At 45.5% G+C, this 25,218-nt stretch overlaps 1 protein-coding gene across 1 annotated transcript in view; it reads right to left on the reverse strand.

Moving 5' to 3' along the window:
* LOC134909186 (uncharacterized) overlaps positions 1-25,218 on the reverse strand; it is a 109,846-nt gene that overhangs the window by 33,575 nt on the left and 51,053 nt on the right. The window contains exon 8 of the mRNA XM_063915814.1: positions 3,636-3,793. Within this exon, the coding sequence (XP_063771884.1) occupies positions 3,636-3,793 (158 nt within the window). The remainder of the gene's footprint in view (positions 1-3,635; positions 3,794-25,218) is intronic.

Here is a 25,218-nt window from a genome sequence, read left to right on the forward strand (position 1 = left end):
TCTTCGAACTCTTTAATACAATAAAAACTAATATGTCTCTTAAATGACTACAGGTGGACTTGAGAATCTGTTCATGCCGACATTCGAATGATTTAAGCACACACCAATACAAGCACAGTCATAATGATGGACCAGATTTAAACAACTTCATCCAATTGGATGTATTTACCAAGTCTGTGTTCCGTTTGGAATGGATCCCGTTAGGTGTAAGTCCGTGTGGCAACGGTGATGTAGTTGGGGTCCTGGTTCACAGTTCACTTGGAACTCCGTGTTCCGTTAGGTGGATCCTCTATAGATGTTGTAGGCAATGGCAATGCCAGTAGGGATCCTGGTTCACGGAGATGAGGGTGTAAGCAGAGGTCCTGACTGCAAGTGGTGGCGTGATGGAAGTGCTGGTCAGCATGTGTCCACACAGGTCTTTGCCTAACGCGTTTCGCTGCTCCAGGCAGCTTTGTCAAAGCTGCCTGGAGCAGCGAAACGCGTTAGGCAAAGACCTGTGTGGTCACATGCTGACCAGCACTTCCATCACGCCACCACTTGCAGTCAGGACCTCTGCTTACACCCTCATCTCCGTGAACCAGGATCCCTACTGGCATTGCCATTGCCTACAACATCTATAGAGGATCCACCTAACGGAACACGGAGTTCCAAGTGAACTGTGAACCAGGACCCCAACTAAATCACCGTTGCCACACGGACTTACACCTAACGGGATCCATTCCAAACGGAACACAGACTTGGTAAATACATCCAATTGGATGAAGTTGTTTAAATCTGGTCCATCATTATGACTGTGCTTGTATTGGTGTGTGCTTAAATCATTCGAATGTCGGCATGAACAGATTCTCAAGTCCACCTGTAGTCATTTAAGAGACATATTAGTTTTTATTGTATTAAAGTATTTGTATTTTTATTCACAAAAAATATTTTATATTATATATATTAAAATATTCATTTATAGACTCTATTGTGTCAAGCAGCGCTGTATATTTTTTCTTCTCTTCTTGTAATTCCAAGGGGCTGACTACCCCTTATCTATACAGCTGCTAGGGAAAACATACTCATCACAGCGCCCTCATATATACTTGTTATATATACTTTCCCCAACATCTTCGAACTCCAGCTTGTAGCCTTGGGATACAATTTCGACCACCCAAGGATCCAAATCCGACTGAACCCAGACTTGGCTGAAGAGTCAAAGACGTGCCCCCACCGGTGCGGACTCCCGTAGCGGAGCCCCAGCGTCATGCGGTGGATTTTGTAGAGGCCGGGGAGGATTTTTGTTCCTGGGAACTAGCCGTAGCTGGTGTTCTTTTCCCTCTACCTCTGGCGAGGAAGGAAGAGCGACGCCCCTTTCTGAACTTATGAGACCGAAAGGACTGCATCTGGTATTGAGGTGTTTTCTTCTGCTGTGGGGGAACGTAAGGCAAAAAAGAAAATTTACCCGCGGTAGCTGTGGAAACCAGGTCCGCGAGGCCCTCCCCAAATAAAACTTCACCTTTGTAAGGCAAAGCCTCCATATGTCTCTTTGAGTCAGCATCACCTGTCCATTGACGGGTCCACAGGGACCTTCTAGCAGAAACTGCCATGGCATTGGCTCTTGAACCCAAAAGCCCAATATCTCTCGCAGCCTCTCTCATATATAGCGCTGCATCCTTGATGTGACCTAAGGTCAACAAAATACTATCTTTATCTAGGGTGTCAATGTCAGATGACAAGTTATCTGCCCAAGCTGCAATTGCGCTACCCACCCATGCCGACGCTACTGCAGGTCTGAGCAGGGCTCCCGTAGTCGCATAAATTGATTTTAAGGTAGTTTCCTGCCTGCGATCTGCAGGATCCTTTAGGGCCGCCGTGTCTGGGGACGGTAGTGCCACCTTTTTGGACAAACGCGTCAAGGCCTTGTCCACCGTGGGCGAGGAGTCCCACCGTAACCTGTCCTTTGAGGGGAAAGGATACGCCATAATAATTCTCTTGGGAACCTGCAGTCTCTTGTCTGGAATTTCCCAAGCCCTTTCAAATAAAGCGTTCAGCTCATGAGATGGGGGAAACGTTACCTCAGGTTTCTTTTCCTTAAACATGCATACCCTCGTGTCAGGGACAGAGGGGTCCTCTGTGATATGCAAAACATATTTTATTGCAATAATCATATATTGAATACTCTTGGCCACTCTTGGGTGCAACCTTGCATCATCATAGTCGACACTGGAGTCGGAATCCGTGTCAGTATCAGTGTCTGCTATCTGGGAAAAGGGACGTTTATGGGACCCTGAAGGGTCTTGTGACACAGTAACAGCCATGGATTGACTCCCTGCTTTGTCCTTGGACTCTGCTTTGTCCAATCTCTTATGTAATAAAGCCACATTAGCATTTAAAACATTCCACATGTCCAACCAATCAGGTGTCGGCTGTGCCGACGGAGACACCACCATCTGCTCTGCTTCCTCCCTAGACGAGCCTTCCGCTTCAGACATGTCGACACACACGTACTGACACCCCCACACACACTGGGATATATGAAAATGGGGACAGACCCACAATAAGGCCCTTTGGAGAGACAGAGAGAGAGTATGCCAGCACACACCCAGCGCCACTAGATTCTGAAACAAAGTCCCAGCCTGTACAGCGCTTTATATATAGAATTAGCACCAAATAAATGTGCCCCCCCTCGTTTTTGCCCCCTGTTACTTGTTCAGCAGGGGAGAGTCTGGGAGCAGCTTCTCTGCAGCATGCTGTGGAGAAAATGGCGCTGGTTAGTGCTGGAAGATCAGGCTCCGCCCCCTCGACGGCGGGCTTTGGTCCCGCTATTTTTATTATACTGGCAGGGGATTTATTATATACTGCCTCCGCAGTATCTATATACGTGTGCCAGTCTTATGTGAGGTAAATATTGCTGCCCAGGGCGCCCCCCCCCCCCTGCGCCCTTGCTGTGCCTGTGTGTGTTGTGGGAGCAATGGCACGCAGCGTGACCGCTGCGCGGTACCTCATGAAGATCTGAAGTTTTCTGCCGCCTTTGAAGTCTTCTTGCTTCCTATACATACCCGGCTTCAATCTTCCGGCTCTGTGAGGAGGACGGCGGCGCGGCTCTGGGACGAACAGCAAGGACGACACCTGTGTTCCGACCCTCTGGAGCTAATGGTGTCCAGTAGCCTAAGAAGCAGAGCCCATCAGTCCAGGAAAGTGGGTCTGTTTCTCTCTCCTCAGTCCCACGAAGCAGGGAGCCTGTTGCCAACAGTGCTCCCTGAAAATAAAAAACCTAACAAAACTCTTTTCAGAGAAACTCAGTAGAGCTCCCCTGTAGTGCATCCAGTCTCCTCTGGGCACAGGATCTAACTGAGGTCTGGAGGAGGGGCATAGAGGGAGGAGCCAGTTCACACCCATCTAAAGTCTTAGAGTGCCCATGTCTCCTGCGGAGCCCGTCTATACCCCATGGTCCTTACGGAGTCCCCAGCATCCTCTAGGACGTAAGAGAAATAAAGCACTTCAACTGGTTATTAATGGAAACATGATTTCTTATACCTGTGTTTACTTTTATTTTGTAGGCTCTATGTCCATATTTTCATGGAGTTGCCTATAGCGGAACACTCATAAACATATAGAAAATGTCACATTAGACTCCCAAGATAATAACCTACCTTTTCATCTCCTGATTAGATGTTGCACAAAAGTAGAATATGCGGCTTCCAGATTGTGGGACACATCTAAAAACAAATGGTTTCCCCAGAGTGGTGTCAACACCAATTTCAGAGCCTTCTAACTTTGTAACTTCAAGAGGTTGACACCTCCCTTCATCCTGTTGGGAGAAGACAAGGTTGGCGGAGTTATTTGTAACCTTACTGTGGTTAGAACTGGGAACACGTAAAGCATAATTTCCTCGGACTGAATGCCGAATGAGGCAAATATTCAGTTATATAGGCGTAAATGTATCAAACTTTAGAGATAAAGTGGAGAAGTTGCCCATAGCAACCAGTCACCAATAAGTGGTACCACTGTGTGGTGTTACGTGAATAATGTGCACTATGGTCTGACGGAACGTTAATAAAGGGTACTACTACTGTGCAGTGTAATAGGAATAAGGTTGCACTATAGTGTGGAATAATTTGAATTGGGGGTAATATTGTGTGGCCACGTCCTCTCCATGCAAAACCACACCCCTTTTTGGCTCAGGGTACACAAATATCTACTTATGGCTCTGGCTGGGGACATTGACGAGGGGGGGTGCTATCAGTAGCGGATCTTGCCACGGGCAAGCATGACTTTTGCCTGGGATGCCGCCTTCCGGAGGGCGCCGCACCATGGTAAGATCCGCTACTGTGCCCCATGCTGGTCCCCCGCTGTGAAGGGAACTAGATGCTACCCGTCTAGTTTCCCTTCGTAGAGAGGACCTTTGCTGTGCGGTGCGCGATGACGTCATGGTGCACCGCACAGCATTGTGGGATTGGCACAGATGCTAGGGGTCATAATTGAACTCTAGTGTCTATGCTGTGCTATGGGAGAGACGTCATGACGTCTCTCCCATAGATCCGAGAAGAGGAGCGGCGCCGGCGGAGGTCTGCAGCGGTCGGGAATCAGGAGCGGGGATAGTAAGTATTCTTTTTTTTTTTAAGCGGCGCTACTCTACAGGGGGCACAAATGGAGGCGTAACTGACCACGCCCCCGTATGAAGCCACGTCCCTATTTTTTGCCCGGGGCGCCACAAGGGCTAGATCCGGCCCTGGGTGCTAAGCTGAGAGTGAGACCACGCCCGACTGCAGTGAGACCATGCCTCTTTACCAGAAGTGAGCGCAAATGTACCTTGTACCCCACACCCCCAATTCCTTTATCAGGGTACCCATATAACCCCTCAGTGTCGGACTGGGGTATGTAGGGCCTACCGTGGGAATGCAGTGGTAGGAACCCATGTTTAGGGATGTGGCCAGTCTGTAGAGGGGGTGTGGCCTGCCACCTCACTGGTTTGACTAAACATTAGAGTGCAACGTCTGGGCCCCTTCATAAATATATACAGTAAATTCTGCTGCTGCATGCATGATAATGTACCAGATTAATAACAGCAATGCACTGTAGGAAATACACCATAGTCCAGTATAAATTAACATATGTATAATGTATAATTCAAGTGCACAGTCTAGAACCTGATCCTTAGAGCAGGAGGTGGGGCCCCAGGCAGTGGGGTCCACTGGTGGTTTCCCCTGTGGGCCAGTCCAAGCCTGTAACCCCTCCTACCTTCACCTAATCTCAGGGTCTTTTATAGTGCCTTAATACATTTGTTGCACTTTTATAAATAACATTTTGTGTTGAAAGGTCTTTTAGTTTGCTACAGATTTGAAAATGATGACAGATGCCACCTGTGTGTGTTGTCTCCATAAGGAAGCAGATGACACAAGTATGACCTAACCATTTACTTCTGCTGTTAGAGATTAGGATTTCTCTCGGTGATGGTAGTTGCTTGATCACAGAGGCATGTGACAAGTACTGTACACAAGCAGAGGTTTAAACATAAGCCTATTGCTTGGCTAAGCGGTTTACATAAAATGCTTAGGCTTACACCCTGGAAGTTGGAGACAGAAGCGGGACAGGGCATTGTATATATTCTTTTGTTCTTTCTTCTTCTTTTTCTTTGTTTTACAGAAAGCATGGAAGCATAGCAACCTTATTGAATTCTCGCCAGCGAGACTGGTGTACAAAATTTACTGTTGGAAACATGTTACCAGATAATTATGCAGCAAAGAGATCTGATCTATAAACAAGTAATCCTTTGTTGTAACATTAAAAACAAGTGTCTAGAAGTGAAAAATGAAAGCGCTGTCTGTCTCATGATGAAGCCTGTCTCTAGGAACTCTAATCCTTATAAACCACAGATTATTAACAAGATGAATTATTAATACTTGAGCTACACACAATGCTTAACAGCATATACTGTGCTTGGGGAATGTCTTATGCTGAGTACGCACACTGACAGGTATATCGCCCCCATTCCATTCAACAGGCGATATATCTGTAGTGTGTCGGCGGGTGTGTAAAGACACGTCTGTGCGTTCACAGACATATCACGTCAGCCCTGGAGCACAGCTAAGGGCGGATTTATCTGTAGATATATCAGCCGATCTGGCTGCGTGTATGGGCGGTCACCCGACCACCCATACATTTTCTGCAGGTGCCTCTGATGAATGACATCTCAACTGTGTGGGCACATTTAAAAGCCCGCCCAGTTGTGATGTCAGGCACGACACATCGGGCGGATGGTTGGTAAGTGTATATGGGGTATAGCATGGTATGCCGGCAGCCAGGCTCTCTGCGGCCAACATACCGATGCCGGAATCCCGACCGCCGTCATACCGACAGCTGGGTGAGCGCAAATGAGCCCCTTGCGGGCTACTTGTGCTCGCCATGCTGCGCTCGCCATGCTATCTATTCTCCCTCCAGGGGGGTCGTGGACCCCCAAGAGGGAGAAAAGGTGTCGGTATGCTGGGTGTCAGGATTCCGGCGCCGGAATACTGTGCGCCGGGATCCCAACAGCTAGCAAACTGAAGACCACACGTGTCTATGCACTTATCAATCATTAGAGGGGGCCAGGTGTGTACCCAGCCTTAGCCTGCAGTAGCGAGATCAGGGGAATCAGGCACTGAGAAGACAATGTTGGCCTGCTGGACACCCTGTGTATTATTGTGTATACTGCTATTGCTCTTAATGCCAGAATTTGTGTGTATATTTTAAGATATTGTATAGCATTGTATGAGTTTTTGTGATGCTATTTTGTGCTGTAGGAGTTATGTCTTTTCACATTCACATGCTGGAACCAAGTTGCCCATGGCGACCACAATCAGGTAACTCTGGGGGAAGTTCCAGTGATAACCCAGTGGAATCCAATCACTGTGAGTACAGGGTTTAAAAAGACACAGTTATTGTGAGAGATGATTTGTGTGATATACAGTATGTAACCTTGTCAGTGCCATCACAGTGCACTGATTCCATTTGTACTGGGTGCAGGGTGGCAAAGATAGGCCTCAAGGAAGAAGGACAGGCAAGTGGACCAGAAAGCTTCCACAGACTCTGCTATTTTGTGCACCTGCCAAAAGTGGGAATAAACTGAGTTTAGTTGAGGAATAAAGAGCGTGGCAGGGATTGCACATCAAAAGAAACGTGATAGATACGTTTTTTAGAGATGTGCGGCAGACACTTTTCGGGGTTTTTTTTTGCTTTGGATCTGGATCTTCGTTCGTGTTTTGGATCTGGATTGGTTTTGCTAAAACCACCCTTTCGGGTTTTGGATCTGGATTCTTTTGAAAACACATAAAAACAGCTAAAATCACAGAATTTGGGGGTATTTTTGATCCTACAGTATTATTAACCTCAATAACATTCGTTTCCACTCATTTCCAGTTTATTCTGAACACCTCACAATATTGTTTTTAGGCCAAAAGGTTGCACCAAGGTAGCTGGATGACTAAGCTAAGTGACACAAGTGGGCGGCACAAACACCTGGCCCATCTAGGAGTGGCACTGCAGTGGCAGACAAGATGGCAGTTTTAAAAACTAGGCCCCAAAGAGCACATAATGCAATGAAAAAAAAAAGAGGTGCAAGATGGAATTGTGCTTGGGCTCTCCCACCCACCCTTATGTTGTATAAACAGGACATGCACACTTTAACAACCAATCACTTCAGCAACAGGGTCTGCCACACGACTGTGGCTGAAATTATTGGTTTGCTTGAGCCCCTACCAAAAAAGAAGCAATTAATCCCCACACCAAAAAAGAAGCAATTAATCCCTCCTTGCACAAACTTGCTCTACAGAGGCAAGATGTCATCCTCATTCCCATCCTCCGATTCCTCACTCCTTTCAGTGTTTACATCCTCATCCTCACAGAGTATTAATTCGTCCCCACTGGAATCCACCATCACAGGTCCCTGTGTACTTTCTGGAGGCAATTGCTGGTAAAGGTCTTCCTGGAGGAATTTATAATTAATTTTGATGAACATCATCTTCTCCACATTTTGTGGAAGTAACCTCCTACGCCAATCGCTGACAAGGTTACCAGCTGCACTAAACACTCTTTCGGGGTACATACTGGAGAGGGGCAACTTAGGTAAAATAAAGCCAGTTTGTGCAAGGGCATCCAAATTGCCTCTTTTTCCTGCCAGTATACATACGTCTGACATGCCTACTTGGATGCTGTCACCGATATAATCCTTCACCATTCTTTCAATTGTGACAGAATCATATGCAGTGACAGTAGACATGTCAATAATTGTTGGCAGCTCCTTCAGTCCAGTCCAGATGTCAACACTTGCTACTGACTGCCCAGAGGGTGGGCTTGAAAATGTTATTATTTTTCTCGCTGCCCCAGTTATGGGAGAAAATGAAGGAGGAGCTGTTGACGAGTCACGTTCCGTTTGAGTTGACAATTTTCTCACCAGCAGGACTTTGCAACTCTGCAGACTTGTGTCTGCCGGAAAGAGAGATACAAAGTAAGCTTTAAACCGAGGATCAAGCAGGGTGGCCAAAATGTAGTGCTCTGATTTCAACAGATTGACCACCCTTGAATCTTGGCAAAGCAAATGAAGGACTCCATCCACAAGTCCCAAATACTTAGCGGAATCGCACCGTCTTAGCTCCTCCTTTAATTTCTCCAACTGCTTCTACAAAAGCCTGATGAGGGGAATGACCTGACTCAAGCTGGCAGTGTCTGAACTGACTTCATGTGTGGCAAGTTCAAAGGGCTGAAGAACCTTGCACAACACGGAAATCATTCTCCACTGCTCTTAAGTCAGGTGCATTCCCCCTCCTTTGCATATATCATAGGTGGGTGTATAGGCTTGAATGGCCTTTTGCTGCTCCTCCATCCTCTAAAGCATTTAAAGGGTTGAATTCTATCTTGTTACTACCTGTTGCTTCAGGTGATGGCAGGGCAGATTCAGGGCAGGTTCAGTAGTATTCAGCAGTCTTGGCACGCAGTCGCTGAATGTCGAAAAAGGCCCGCAATTTTTTGGGCCACATCTCCTGCATGCCCCTGTCGATTTTCAAAAAATTCGGAACTACCAAATTAATTGTATGTGCAAAACATGGGACGTGCTGGAATTTGCCCAGATGTAATGCACGCACAATATTGGTGGCTTTGTCAGATATCACAAATCCCCAGGAGAGTCTAAGTGGGGTAAGCCATTGTGCGATGATGTCCCTCAGTTTCCGTAAGAGGTTGTCAGCAGTGTGCCTCTTACGAAAACCGGTGATACACAGCATAGCCTGCCTAGGAACGAGTTGGCGTTTGTGAGATGATGCTGCTGGTGCCGCTGCTTTAATATATCTACCTGTCCCTGTACAGTCCGGGAATCGCTTGCCTAGTGAAGTGGAATCTAGAAGGGATTTGGTAGCGGGGACACAGTATGTCCATCAACTGTCTAAATCTCACTGCACTAATTGCGTATACCAGATGCACATCTAACACCATCATAGTTATTATGGCCTCAGTAATCCGCTTTGCAACAGGGTGACTGCTGTCATATTTAATCTTCCACGCAAAGGACTGTTGGACAGTCAGTTGCTTAGTTGAAGTAGTACAACTGGTCTTCTGACTTCCTCTCTGCAACGACGATTGACTAACAGCAGGATCCTCCGGAGGAATCCTGGATAGGAGAGGACTCGTCAGTCATGTCAATGGCATTGTCTGCAGGACTACTTATGTTCTTGACTCAGGAGGAAATTGACGTTGAGGGAGTTGGTGGTGTGGATTGCAGGAGCTTGGGTACAACAGGAAGAAGGGATTTAGGTGTCAGTGGCCTGCTTATGCTATTACCGAAAGTTTCTGAACTTGACAATGAATTATGATGAATGCGCTGTAGGTGACATATAAGGGAAGATATTCCTAGGTGGTTAACGTCCTTACCCCTACTTTTTATGGATTGACAAAGGCAACACATGGCTTGACACCTGTTGTCCAGATTTGTGGAGAAATAATTCCACACTGAAGAGTTGGCTTTTAGTATTTTGCCCAGGCATGACAATAGGCTTTTTCATTCCATGGCCAACAACTCCAATGGTGCCTTATTCAAACAAAGCACATCACCATCAGAATCCTCATTGTCATCTTCCTCCTCAGTGCCAGGTACACCAATATCCTCCTCATTCTGGTGTACTTCTGCAGTGACATCCTCAATCTCAATATCAGCAACTGGACTGGCGGTGCTCCTGCCAGCACTTGCAGGGGGCGTGCAAATAGTGGTAGGAGCCTCCTCTTCCCATACAGTCTTGGGAAGGTCAGGCCTAGACATCGCAAACGCTCACACACTTGGACTCTCCTTGGGGATTTGTGATATCTCTGAACGCACAGTTATTTTTCCTGTGCTTTAATAAGCTTAATTATTTTAATTTTTCAAGAGGGAGGAGGGCTTCCTTCCTCATGAGAAGCTGAACCACCAGTCATGAACATAGGCCAAGGCCTTACCCTTTCCTTGCCACTTTGTGTCGTGAATGGCATATTGCCAGTTTTACGTTTCTCATCAGATAATTTCTTTTCTCTTACGTACTAGAGGATGCTGGGGACTCCAAAAGGACCATGGGGTATAGACGGGATCCGCAGGAGCTTGGGCACACTGAAAAGACTTAATCTGGGTGTGAACTGGCTCCTCCCTCTATGCCCCTCCTCCAGACCTCAGTTAGACTTTGTGCCCAGGACTGACTGGACACTCACAGGGGAGCTCTCCTGAGTTTCTCTGGAAAATACTTTTTGTTAGGTTTTTTATTTTCAGGGAGACCTGCTGGCTACAGGCTCCCTGCAGCGTGGGAGTGAGGGGAGAGAAGCAGCCCTAATTCTTCTTAGTTAAGGGCTCTGCTTCTCAGCTACTGGACACCATTAGCTCCAGAGGGTTCGATCACTTGGTGCGCTAGCTGCTTGTTCCCGGAGCCACGCCGTCACCCTCTCACAGAAGCCAGAAGAAAGAAGTCTGGTGAGTATGAGAAGATCAGAAGACTTCAGGATGGCAGAAGACTTCAGTAACGGAAGGTACAGCACAGCGGTAACGCTGTGCTCCATGCTCCCACACACATCACCAACGGTAGTTACAGGGTGCAGGGTGCTGGGGGGGGGGGGGGCGCCCTGGGCAGCATGTTACTGAGGTCGGGGACCGGCAGAGGGCTTTCGGTGCCTCTGCATCGTTTCTTAAACCCCCTGCCGGCATCTTTTTCATTTTCAAATTTGACGGGCCGAAGCGCGCCGGGAAGGGTGCGGAGCTTCGTCCCGCGGCTCACAGGCGCCATCTTCTCCTTCAACACGCGGCTGAAGGAGACGCTGCCGGGACCTCCACATTCCTCTCACAAGTAACGGGGAGATATTCAGAAGGGGGTGGCCGCAGTGTGGTTCTTCTTATCATTATAAATTAAGCAGCGCTGGGTACATATATCTTTTGTCGGGATATATGGGCGCTGGGGTGTGAGCTGGCATACTACCTCTGTGTCCTCTATCTGGGCTTCATTGTGGGCCTGTCACCTAGCTGGGACGTTCTGTGTGTATCTGTGTGTCGGTACTACGTGTCGGCATGTCTGAGGCTGAATGTTATTCACCAGAGGAGGTTATTGGGGGAGCGGATGCGGGGCTAGATTTGGGACTGTCGACGCAGCCGACACCTGGTTTACTCGCATTGCTCAGTACGATAAATTCGAATGTAACTTCTTTATCAAAGAGGTTGGATAAGTCTGAGTCATGGCTATAAAAGATGTTTTACACATTTCTGATGAACCTGCGGTACAGGAAACAAGGATTTGCTTGTTTAAGGGAAAAAAACCTGAGGTGAAGATTCCCCCCTCTCATGAAATGAATACTCTTTGTGAAAAGGCTTGAGAGTCGCCGGATAAGAGGTGGCAGATTCCCAAGAGGATTTACATGGCATATCCATTCCCCTCTGATGACAGGGAAAAATGGGAGGCGTCTCCAAATGTTGACAAAGCTCTATCTCGCTTGTCTAAGAAAGTGGTGCTTCCGTCTCCTGACACGGCAGCTCTCAAAGATCCGGCGGATCGCAAGCTGGAGACGTCTCTGAAGTCCATTTTCGCTAATTCGGCTGCATTGCTCAGACCTGCTGTGGCGTCGGTATGGGTGAGTAGTGCTATTGCTAAATGGGCTGAGAATTTATCTAATGATATGGATACCCTTGATAAAGATAATGTTCTTTTGACTCTTGGTTATATCAAGGACGCTGCAGATTACCTGAAGGATGCGGCAAGGGATGTCTGTCTCTTTGGATCAAGAGCCAATGCCATGGTGATATCAGCCAGGAGGGCGTTGTGGATCCATCAATGGAATGCTGATGCCGACTCCAAGAGGGCTATGGAAGCGAAACCCTTCAAAGGTACTGTCTTGTTTGGGGACGGCTTGGCTGACCTGGTCTCGACCGCGACTGCGGGTAAGTCCTCTTTTCTTCCTTATGTTCCCACACAACAGAAAAAGGCACCACATCAGCAGATGTAGTCCTTTCGTCACAATAAATACAGGCGTGGAAAAGGTTCGTCCTTCCTCGCTTCAAAAGGTAGAGGAAGGGGAAGGAAACCACCTGCAGTGTCAGGCGCCCAGGACCAAAAGTCCTCCCCTGCTTCTACCAAGTCCACCGCATGATTCTGGGGCTTCCCTGGGGGAGTCCGGACCGGTGGGGGGCCATCTACAAATATTCAGTCAGGTCTGGATTCAATCAGACCTGGATCCTTGGGTTCTAGAGATTGTGTCTCAGGGATACAAGCTGGAGTTTCGGGAGATACCCCCTCACCGGTTCTTCATTTCGGCGTTACCAGTAGCTCTTCCGGACAGGGAGGTGGTGCTGGCAGCGATACAACAATTGTGTCTACAGAGGGTCATTGTTCCCGTTCCCTCGTCCCAACGGGGGGAGGGGTTCTACTCGAGCCTCTTTGTTGTGCCGAAACCGGACGGTTCGGTCAGACCAATTCTAAATCTAAAATCCCTCAATCCATACTTGAAAGTTTTCAAGTTCAAGATGGAATCTCTTTGAGCGGTAATTGCCAGCCTGGAAGGGGGGGATTTTATGGCATCAGTCGACATAAAGGATGCCTACTTACATGTACCGATATGTACTTCACATCAGGCCTTCCTCAGGTTTGCGATACAGGATTCTCATTACCAATTTCAGACGTTGCTGTTTGGGCTTTCCACGGCTCCGAGGATTTTCACCAAAGTCATGGCGGAAATGATGGTTCTCCTTCGCAAACAAGGGGTTACAATTATCCCGTACTTGGACGATCTCCTGATAAAGACGAGGTCCAAGGAACGGTTGCTGAGAAGTGTAAATTTGTCACTGTCGGTTCTGCGACAGCACGGTTGGGTACTCAATTTGCCAAAATCTCAGTTGATTCCGACCACTCGGCTACCTTTTCTGGGCATGATTCTGGACACGGATTTACAGAAAGTATTTCTTCCAGAAGAAAAAGCTCTGGAACTGCAGACGATGGTCAGGGAACTTCTGAGGCCGACGAGTGTGTCGATCCATCACTGTACTCGGGTTCTGGGGAAAATGGTTGCGGCGTACGAAGCCATTCCATTTGGCAGGTTTCATGCCCGGGTGTTTCAGTGGGACTTGCTGAGCAAATGGTCCGGGTCTGACCTGCACATGCACCGGAAGATAAGTCTATCTACCAGAGCCAGAATTTCTCTCCTGTGGTGGCTACAAAGTCCTCACCTCCTAGGGGGACACCGGTTCGGTATCCAGGATTGGGTACTTCTGACAACAGATGCAAGTCTCCGGGGCTGGGGCACAGTCACCCAAGGAAGGAACTTCCAGGGGAAATGGTCGTTCCAGGAAGCTTGTCTCCACATAAATGTTCTCGAGTTAAGAGCCATTTACAACGGCCTGCTGCAAGTAAGAAGCCTTCTTCAGGGTCGACCTATCCTGGTACAGTCAGACAACATCACAGCGGTGGCACATATAAACCGTCAAGGCGGAACAAGGAGCAGAGCGGCAATGGCGGAGGCCACAAGAATCCTTCGCTGGGCGGAACAACACGTGAGCGCCCTGTCAGCAGTCTTCCTACCGGGAGTGGACAACTGGGAAGCAGATTTCCTCAGCAGACACGATCTCCATCCGGGAGAGTGGGCTCTTCACCAAGAGGTATTTGCAGAGGTGACAAAACGTTGGGGAATTCCGTTGACATGATGGCGTCTCGTCTCAACAAGAAGCTCCCAAGGCATTGTTCCAGGTCAAGGGACCCCCAAGCCAGTGCAGTGGACGCCCTGGTGTCTCCGTGGGTGTTCCAGTCGGTGTATGTGTTCCCTCCACTACCTCTCATTCCAAAGGTACTGGGGATCATTCGACGAGCAAGGGTTCAGGCAATTCTCGGCGTTCCAGATTGGCCAAGAAGGGCCTTGTACCCGGATCTTCAGGAATTACTGGTGGAAGATCCTTGGCCGCTTCCTCTAAGAGAGGAGGTTATTGGGGGAGCGGAGGCGGGGCTAGATTTGGGACTGTCGACGCAGCCGACACCTGGTTTACTCGCATTGCTCAGTACGATAAATTCGAATGTAACTTCTTTATCAAAGAGGTTGGATAAGTCTGAGTCATAGACACAGGTGTGGAAAAAGTCCATGGAAGAGGCTTTGTCTCAGGTACAGACCCCATCTGGGTCGCAAAAGCGGCCATTTACTCAAGTGGTAGATACGGATACCGACACGAACTCTGATTCCGAGGTCGATTTCACTGAGGCTGCATTACATCCACGATTAGTTAAGAGTATTCAATACATGATTGTGGCTATAGAAGATGTTTTACACATTTCTGATGAACCTGCGGTACAGGAAACAAGGATTTGCTTGTTTAAGGGAAAAAAACCTGAGGTGAAGATTCCCCCCTCTCATGAAATGAATACTCTTTGTGAAAAGGCTTGGGAGTCGCCGGATAAGAGGTGGCAGATTCCCAAGAGGATTTACATGGCATATCCGTTCCCCTCTGATGACAGGGAAAAATGGGAGGCGTCTCCAAATGTTGACAAAGCTCTATCTCGCTTGTCTAAGAAAGTGGCGCTTCCGTCTCCTGACATGGCAGCTCTCAAAGATCCGGCGGATCGCAAGCTGGAGACGTCTCTGAAGTCCATTTTCGCTAATACTGTTGTTGCAGGGTCCGTGCGTGTTTCCAGACTTACCGCGGCTGCGTTTGACGGCATGGAGGTTGAGCGCCAGATCTTAGCTCGTAAGGGTATCCCCAGGGAGGTCATTACAACTCTCATTAAGGCTAGGTAGGAGGTTACGGCAAAACATTATCACCGTATTTGGAGAAAGTAGGTTTCCTGGTGTGAGTCTAAAATGGCTCCTGCGGAAGATTTTCACTTGGGGCGCTTTCTCCACTTTTTACAGGCGGGAGTAGACGCAGGCCTGAAATTAGGTTCCATCAAAGTGCAGATTTCGGCTCTGTCTATTTTCTTTCAAAAAGAATTAGCTGTCCTCCCAGAGGTTCAGACTTTTGTGAAAGGAGTAATGCATATCAATCCTCCGTTTGTGCCTCCTGTAGCTCCATGGGAGCTTGATGTGGTCTTACGGTTTCTCATGTCTTCCTGGTTTGAACCTTTGCGTAAGGTTGAATTGAAATTTCTCACTTGGAAGGTAGTTATGCTGTTGGCGCTGGCGTCTGCCAGGCGGGTGTCAGAGTTGGCGGCCTTATCTCATAAGAGCCCGTACTTGATTTTTCATTCGGATAGGGCGGAATTGAGGACTCGTCAACAATTTCTGCCGAAGGTGGTTTCTTCATTTCACATTAACCAACCTATTGTGGTCCCGGTGGCTACGGAGGCTGTGGCGATTCCAAAATCTCTGGATGTTGTAAGAGCGTTGAAGATCTACGTCATTAGGACAGCTGTTGCCAGAAAAACTGAGGCGCTTTTTGTCTTGTATGCTTCCAACAAAATTGGTCATCCTGCTTCAAAACAGACTATTGCACGCTGGATTTGTAGTACGATTCAGCAGGCTCATTCTTCGGCCGAAAAGAGCAATTCCAGACGCGCTGTCACAGCTGCCAGCAAGGGATTGTCAGTCCCAATAGAATTTTTACAATGAAAAGCACTTAAGCCGGCGCTGGCTGTTTCTCCAATAGTAAATAATTAGAAAACTATGGATGATTGTAAAAACACACTTGGATTTATTCACTAAACATAAATTAATAAAATAAATAATAAAATTCACATATACACATGAAGTTTAAGGGCATATATGGAGCTGTGAAGCATTTGAATGTGCTGCTAATAAGTGTCCACTATGGATCCCGGATTAGAACACTGGACAAAGTTCCCTGGGGAAGAGAAATTAAATACAGCTGGTGTTACCCGTGAGGACGGAGGCTTCCAGAGGCTTTCGAAAACAGCAAGCATGCTGTATCACTTGTATTCAAGCTGGGTCTCTCCAGTCGGTGCTGTAATGTGAATGTCCCACAGAGAAAAATTCCAAAGCAGGTGTTCCAAAACTGATTGTTATAAGTCCATATCTGGATCCGTTGTGATGTGGAGCACTGGTGATAGTGGTGATGGCAGCTTTCACACTTAACGCGTTTCCCTAGGCTCGGTCACCTAGCTTCATCAGAAGTAAAGCTCCCTCTGATTAAGGGATCTATTTAAACCCTATTAATGACCTAATGCCCAACAGGTGTGTAGCAATAACTATTCAATCATCCACAGTATTAGTAAAAACAGTAATTCTACATTATCACTAGTCCTATTAGATAAAAATAGCGATTGGTAGGAGGCAAACCCACAAAAAAAAAATATATATATAGTATAAAACCGTACAAATATACAATAAATGAAACTGGATAGGATAGGGGTTAAAGGTCAGTGCAATCACATGACCTACTCCCAGACTATATGTTATATGAATGATGGTGTTTCTTATATCACTCTTAGGAACCCCTTGCTTGGGGAACTATATCTGTCCACCTGCTGAAATTACCTGAGATATTGTAATCTCGTAGGGGGGAGAGATATCCCAGCCTCGGTGCTCCATCTGGCGGCCCCCGTGCTTCCCGGTCACGTGACCGGCGGCGGCCAATGAAAGTGGCCTGACGGATGTGACCCGGTTGCTAAGCAACCAGAGTACACTCCGGCGCGCGGCACAGTGACGGGGGTTGCCCAGTTGCTATGCAACCCGAGTGAACATCATCGCGATACGCGACGACGTCACTCTCCTGTCACGTGACCCGCAGGGCGGAACAGCGAGGCCGGGGAAGGAGTATAGATCTGTGCCCAACTGTGGGCATCTCAATAGCACAAACCACATTTAAAAACTTAGGAGAAGTTGAACATGTGTATAGGTAGTTATTTAGCCATACGGTGACACTTTCATTAACATTGAATACATATTATTTTATGGCCCCAGCCGTCAAAACTTATCTGTAGGTCAGATTTTATAAGAGGCACAAATTCCCTCATATTAATCAGATGACCTGTCCCTATAATCAGACTCCATGGGACAATTATATATATTAAAAATTCAATGGATACTATGTTTCAAATCTTCCTTAGTTCTCCTCAAAAAGTATTTAATAAATTAACAAGGGATACAGAGAAAATAATAATAATAATAATAATGATGACAGTTAATGAGAATTAAATAATAAAAGATATATCATATTAAAAATATTATAACATTTCACTAAAGAAGGGGGGGGGGAAACATTGAAACAATTCATGTTTCTCAAGACCTATCATCTCCGCTACCATTGGGTGGCTGTCCGGCCGTGGAGGAACTCCAGTTGTCAGGAGTATCCCAAACATCCGAAGAGGCCCCGGATGTCCGCACAGCCCGGACGCGCTGACAGGGGTGACCACCGTCCCGTCCAGGTTGCGCGTGGAATCCTCCACGGCCGAACAGACCACACACAGGTGACACAGAATTGTCACCTGTACCAACTGTAGGCGGTGGATGCTCAAATTGTTGAAAATGAAAACTCTACATGGCAGCTCTCAATAATTTTAAATTACTATATTTAATTCCATTGTCTCATTTAGACCAGTCGGGTATACTGAATTAAACTGTAACATCCAATATATCTCTCTCTTGCATAAAAGTGTATATCTATCTCCACCCCTCACAGTGGGTGCCACATGTTCTAAAGCTAGAATTGAAAGGCATCCAGGATCTTTCTGGTGTGTGTTTAGAAAATGGCGGGATACATTATGCTTAAGAAAGCCTTTAACAATATTTCTTTTATGTTCCATGAACCTGGTGCGTAATTTTCTGGTGGTGCGACCCACATAGTATAAGTGACAGCTACACCAAAGTAAATAAATAACATATGAAGAATCGCAATTCATAAATGATTTGATTAAATATACATCAGTTTTGTTTGGTAATTCAACAGACACTGTTTTTCTTGGTGTATGTGAACAGACTTGGCATTTGTTCTTGCCACAATGGAAAAAGCCTAGTGGTTTCTTTGTCAACCATTCAGATCCTGACATGTGTTGCCTACTCTTATCATCATTGTCTATTGTTTTCAAATGGCTAGGTGCCAAGATAGTTTTTAAGGACCTATTCTTTCTATAAATTATTTGTGGCACTTTAGGTAGTGTATCTGCCAACATAAGATCTTGTCTCAAGATTTTAAAATTTCTATTTAGTATGTCGCGAATCTGTCCTGCACAGCTGTTAAATTTGCATATGAATGCCGAGCTCCTATCCTTTTTATCCACAGATTCTTCTTTCCTAGAGTGATATTGTAGGAGGCTATTTCTTTCTTAATTTAGAAACCTCCATAAGTGCCTTTTGTAGGAGATTTTCGGGGTAACCGCATTCCCTGAAAGATTTAAGTAAAGTGTCTGCTTGTTCGATGAAAGTGTCAAAATTGGAACAGTTTCGCCTCAGGCGAATAAGTTGTCCCTTAGGGATGTTTTGTTTCCAGGGTCTAAAGTGCGAACTCGTAAAGTGTAAATAGGAATTGGTGTTGGTTTTTTTATTAAATGTAGACGTGACTATTTTGTTATCAATAATCTCTAGGTTCACGTCTAAAAAATTGATTTTAGAAGTGTGAAAAGTGGAAGTGAAAGAGAGGTTATATTCATTACAGGAGAGGGACTGGATAAATTGTGTCGCAGAGTTAAAATCCCCATCCCAAATAATAAATAAATCATCGATATAGTGTCCATAGAGGACCAGGTTCTTCGCCCAGCCACCATCCCACACATGGGTTTGTTCAAACTCCCCCATGTAGAGGTTGGCATAGCTGGGCGCGAACCTGGTCCCCATGGCAGTGCCCATCACCTGTAAATAAAAAACACAGAGAAACAAGAAATAATTATGTGAAAGGATAAAGGAAATGGAAGTGATAAGAAATGATTTTTGTTCCTCACTGAGGTCATTATCAGAGTCCAATCTCCTTTTAATCACCTCACACCCCAACTGATGAGGGATGTGTGTGTATAAAGCAGAAACATCTAGAGTGAGAAAAGCATAAGAATCTTTCCATACGATGGTATTGATTAAATTCAGAAAGTGTGTGGTATCTTTGATATGAGACCTCAGTGAGGACACTCGAGATTGAAAAAAGGAATCAACATAAAATGAGAGGTTAGAAGTCAAAGAATCAATACCAGAAATAATAGGTCTCCCGGGAGGTGCAGTGATGGATTTGTGAATTTTAGGAAGATAATAAAAGACAGGAATGTGAGGATGTGCGGGGTAAAGGAAATTGTAGATATCTCTAGAGATAATTCCAGAATCCACGGCTCCTTCTAATAGGGTTTTAAGTTCTAGCTGAAATTTTAAAGTCGGATCCCCTTTAAGTGTGTTATAATGCTCCTGATTATTTAATTGTCTTGGAGACTCCCTTATATAGTCTGAACGGTTAAGAATTACTAGCCCCCCCCCTTATCTGCTTCTTTTATTACAATAGTGTAGTCCTCTGTCAATATTTTAATAGCTTCTTTTTCTTTCCTATTTAGATTAGATGGTTGTTTTTTATCATAATATTTTTGGCACATGTCCCTAAAGTCCTCCAAGGTAATGCGGTAAAAGGACTCAATGGAGCTACTTTTAGCACTTATTGGAAAGAACTCCGATTTTTTCTTAAATTTGTCTGTATTTTTTATATCGAAGATTTTTTCCACAGTCCTAGTAGAATTTTCTGATTCTATGTTACCTTCCTGCCATAGACTTTCTAAGGTATTTATAAGAATGGTATCTGTGCTATCTAATACTATGGGGATGGAGGTGTCCTGTAACTCTTTTAGTCGTTTATTCGCAAAATAACGTTTGCGACAGAGCGTTCGTACGAACTTGTTCAAATCAACGTATAAATCAAACAGGTTGGGCCCCCTAGTAGGGGCAAATTTAAGTCCCTTCTCCAGGAGTGCCACTTCAGATTTAGTTAGTTGCTTTGAAGAAAGATTAAAGACTCTTTTGGAATCCCTATTTTGATCTGTACTAAGGGCTTTTTTAGTCCTATTATTCCTGTGGGCAAGTTTATTTTTTAATCGTCCTCCTCTAGTGCCTCTGCACTTGGGTTTCTGGCCCTTTTGTTTCTGAAATCTGCTCTCTGTTTCTTTGGTGGAGACTCCCACCTGTTGAGTCTGTGTTCCCTGTCTAAAAAATGGTCCTCTCTATTCCTTATTTTTCCTCTATATGAATCTGTGATAGAGGATTCTGCTTGATCTGAATAGTGGCCTAGAGAGTTTTTGTAATCCTTCTTTCTAGCTCCCAATTGTTTTGGTGACCTTCTAGAGTTATCAAGATGGTCAAGAGGTTCAAATCTATTAGTATGTTCAAATGTTTCCCTTCTAGTGTTGGGTTTTTGTCGTGAATAATCCCTTTCCCTCCCCTGGGTGTTTCTAAGGGTACCTAATTTGCGGGTCTGTTTGTAATTATTCCTATAGGTTCTAATTTGGTAATTTTTGTAATCAAAGGAGTCTCTCTTGAATTTCCTATATTTATTATCCATCAAATTCTTTTCAAAATTGATGACTCTTTCATTAATACGTCTATCTTTTTCTTTAAATTCTGTTAGAGACATATATTTATCCATTGATTTTTTCAAAGAATCTATTTCTTTTTCAATTTGTTGGACCTTGAATGCTCTGAATTTTATAATGGTTTTCATAAGGGCTAACGAGCAATTGTCCAACAGATTGTCCCACTCTTTCTGAAACTCAGGGTAATCTGAAAAGATAGAGTTTTTGAATAATCTAAGACCCCTTGGTACCATCCCCTTATCCAAATAGTTCTGTAAGTTAGTGCTATCTAACCAGTTTCTTGATTCATTTTTTAGGAGATCCTCAAGCACATAGAAATCCTTATTCATAGCATGCAATTCAGAATCAGGTTTATCTACCAATGAATCACCCCAATTGGTCATATAGGTTTGCCTCCTATCGCTTCTCTCTTTAAAATTGGAGAAACAGCTCATGACTGCTGCGTCTGGGTATAGACAAGAAAAAAGGAGATAAGAGCAATTCCAGACGCGCTGTCACAGCTGCCAGCAAGGGATTGTCAGTCCCAATAGAATTTTTCCAACGAAAAGCACTTAAGCCGGCGCTGGCTGTTTCTCCAATAGTAAATAATTAGAAAACTATGGATGATTGTAAAAACACACTTGGATTTATTCGCTAAACATAAATTAATAAAATAAATAATAAAATTCACATATACACATGAAGTTTAAGGGCATATATGGAGCTGTGAAGCATTTGAATGTGCTGCTAATAAGTGTCCACTATGGATCCCGGACTAGAACACTGGACAAAGTTCCCTGGGGAAGAGAAATGAAATACAGCTGGTGTTACCCGTGCATATCAATCCTCCGTTTGTGCCTCCTGTAGCTCCATGGGAGCTTGATGTGGTCTTACGGTTTCTCATGTCTTCCTGGTTTGAACCTTTGCGTAAGGTTGAATTGAAATTTCTCACTTGGAAGGTAGTTATGCTGTTGGCGCTGGCGTCTGCCAGGCGGGTGTCAGAATTGGCGGCCTTATCTCATAAGAGCCCGTACTTGATTTTTCATTCGGATAGGGCGGAATTGAGGACTCGTCAACAATTTCTGCCGAAGGTGGTTTCTTCATTTCACATTAACCAACCTATTGTGGTCCCGGTGGCTACGGAGGCTGTGGCGATTCCAAAATCTCTGGATGTTGTAAGAGCGTTGAAGATCTACGTCACTAGGACAGCTGTTGCCAGAAAAACTGAGGCGCTTTTTGTCTTGTATGCTTCCAACAAAATTGGTTATCCTGCTTCAAAACAGACTATTGCACGCTGGATTTGTAGTACGATTCAGCAGGCTCATTCTTCGGCCGGACTACCGGTGCCGAAGTCAGTAAAAGCCCATTCTACCAGAAAAGTGGGCTCATCTTGGGCGGCTGCCCGAGGCGTCTCGGCGTTACAGCTTTGCCGAGCAGCTACTTGGTCAGGTTCAAACACTTTTGCTAAGTTCTATAAGTTTGATACCCTGGCTGATGAGGACCTTGCGTTTGCTCAGTCGGTGCTGCAGAGTCGTCCGCACTCTCCCGCCCGTTCTGGAGCTTTGGTATAAACCCCATGGTCCTTTTGGAGTCCCCAGCATCCTCTAGGACGTAAGAGAAAATAGGATTTTGGTACTTATCGATAAATCCTTTTCTCCTAGTCCGTAGAGGATGCTGGGCGCCCATCCCAGTGCGGACTGTTACTTGCAGTGTTTTCTTGCTAGTTAAATTAGTTTATACACGGGTTGTGTATTTCTTGTTTCAGCTTGTTGCTGTTGTTAATTCATACTGTTATCTGGTTTAATGTTACTCTGGTTGTACGGTATGTTTGTGGTGTGGGCTGGTATGTTGGTAGCCTTAGTTTAAACAAAAATCTTTCCACGAAAATGTCAGTCTCTCCTGGGCACAGTTCCTATAACTGAGGTCTGGAGGAGGGGCATAGAGGGAGGAGCCAGTTCACACCCAGATTAAGTATTTTCAGTGTGCTCAAGCTCCTGCGGATCCCGTCTATACCCCATGGTCCTTTTGGAGCCCCCAGCATCCTCTACGGACTAGGAGAAAAGGATTTATCGGTAAGCACCAAAATCCTATTATTTTTTCTGATTACTAATTTTTGCTTCTTGGATTTTACATGCCCTCTATGACACTGGGCATTGGCTTTAGCAGACGACATAAATGGAATTGCATCGTCAATGTCATGACTGGTGGCATCAGCAGCTTCAGCACTAGTACTAGGAACTGGAAGTGGTTTCTGATCTTTCACTGTTTATTCCTCCAAATTTTTGTTCTCCAGTTCACAGGACAGCACACCTTTATTATTACAGCACACAGAACAGTGCCCTTTTATTTTCACAGCACACTGTATTTTTACAGCATACAAGACAGGGCCAGTGTACTTTTATTTTAACAACAGCACCCCTGTATTTTTACAGCATACAGGACAGGGCCAGCACCCCTGTATTTGAACAACACCTCCGTAATTTCACAGTATACAAGACAGGGCCAGTGTAATTTTCTTTTAACAACAGCACCCCTGTATTTGGGCCAGTGTACTTTTATTTTAACAACAGCACTCCTGTATATTTACAGCATACAGGACAGGGCCAGTGTTCTTTTATTTTAACAGCACCCTTTTATTTTTGGAGCATACAAGACAGGGCCAGCACCCCTGTATTTGAACAATAACCCTGTAACTTACAGTATACAAGACAGGGCCAGTGTAATTTTATTTTAACAACAGCACCCCTGTATTGGGCTAGTGTACTTTTATTTTAACAACAGCGCCCCTGTATATTTACAGCATACAGGACAGGGCCAATGTACTTTTATTTTAACAACAGCACCCCTGTATTTGGGCCAGTGTACTTTTATTTTAACAACAGCACCCCAGTATTTTACAGCATATAGGACAGGGCCAGTGTACATTTATTTTCACAGCACCTCTGAATTTTTACAGCATACAAGACAGGGCCAGTGTAATGTTATTTTAACAACAGCAACCCTGTATTTGGGCCAGTGTACTTTTATTTTAACAACAGCACCCCTGTATTTTTACAGCATACATGACAGGGCTAGTGTACTTTTATTTTAACAACAGTACCCCTGTATTTTTACAGCATATGGGACAGGGCTAGTGTACATTTATTTTCACAGCACCCCTGAATGTTTACAGCATACAAGGCAGGGACAGTGTACATACATTTTCACAGCACCCCAGAACTTTTACAGCATACAGGACCAGGCCAGCACCCTTGTAATTTTACAGCATACAAGACAGGGCCAGTGTACATCTATTTTCACAGAACCCCTTAATTTTTACAGCATACAAGACAGCGCCAGTGTACATTTATTTTCACATGATCCCTGAATTTTTACAGCATACAGGACAGGACCAGCACCCCTGTATTTTCACAGCACCCCTGTATTTTCACAGCATACAGGAGGCCAGTGCCCCTGTAGAGCACAGTGACAGCCAGGACAGCAACACCCATGTATAGCTGCAGCACCCCTAACAGCACATGACACCACAGTGAGTGACAGGACAGCACCCCTAACAGCACAGTGACAGGACAGCACCCCTAACAGCACCCCTAGAGAGCACACACTGACCCCACCCGATGCCACCATCCACAGAGCAAGACAGAAGCCTGTCTCCCTCACTCTCCAAGTCCGGAGTGAAAATGGCGGTGATGCACGTCTGTTTATATGGAATCCAAAACCCGTGAGAATCCGACAGCGGGATGATGACGTTATGCCTCGTTCTGGGATCAGAGCCTGGCAGGAAGTCTCGAGCCGGACTTGGTTACCAGCTCAGATCGTGAAGTTCGGGGGGGTTCGGTTCTCTGAGAACTGGACCCGCTCATCTCTACTTGTGATGGATAATTCACATTTACTGTATGCTATTTTTTTGTGGGTTCCAGGAAGGCCAGAGGTCTGACCTATAGGCACATCTGTCAGCTGACAAGGCTAAATGAGCTAAACATTTTCCTGGTAATGTCACACCCCTACACTACAGGCCTCATTTATTAGCTGTATCTGTGCAGGTGGCATAACATTTGTTGTACTACGCAAGCGTACAGCTTGCACATTACATGTATCTTGGAATTGCGGCCTGGAGAGACAGATAAGAGGCCTTCATCACAAGTGTGCAATACCACAACCTTCAAAGGTGTGTATGAGTGAGAGGTAAAAGTACCTTTAGATGAACATTTAGGAGTCTATCTGTTTGTGATATCATTGTGAATGTTTCTATTTGCCAGGGTGCTGTCTTTGTAAATGCAGAATGAGGCTGGATCATCCC

The sequence above is a fragment of the Pseudophryne corroboree genome, chromosome 1 (assembly GCF_028390025.1).
Source record: "Pseudophryne corroboree isolate aPseCor3 chromosome 1, aPseCor3.hap2, whole genome shotgun sequence".
Classification (NCBI taxonomy): domain Eukaryota; kingdom Metazoa; phylum Chordata; class Amphibia; order Anura; family Myobatrachidae; genus Pseudophryne; species Pseudophryne corroboree.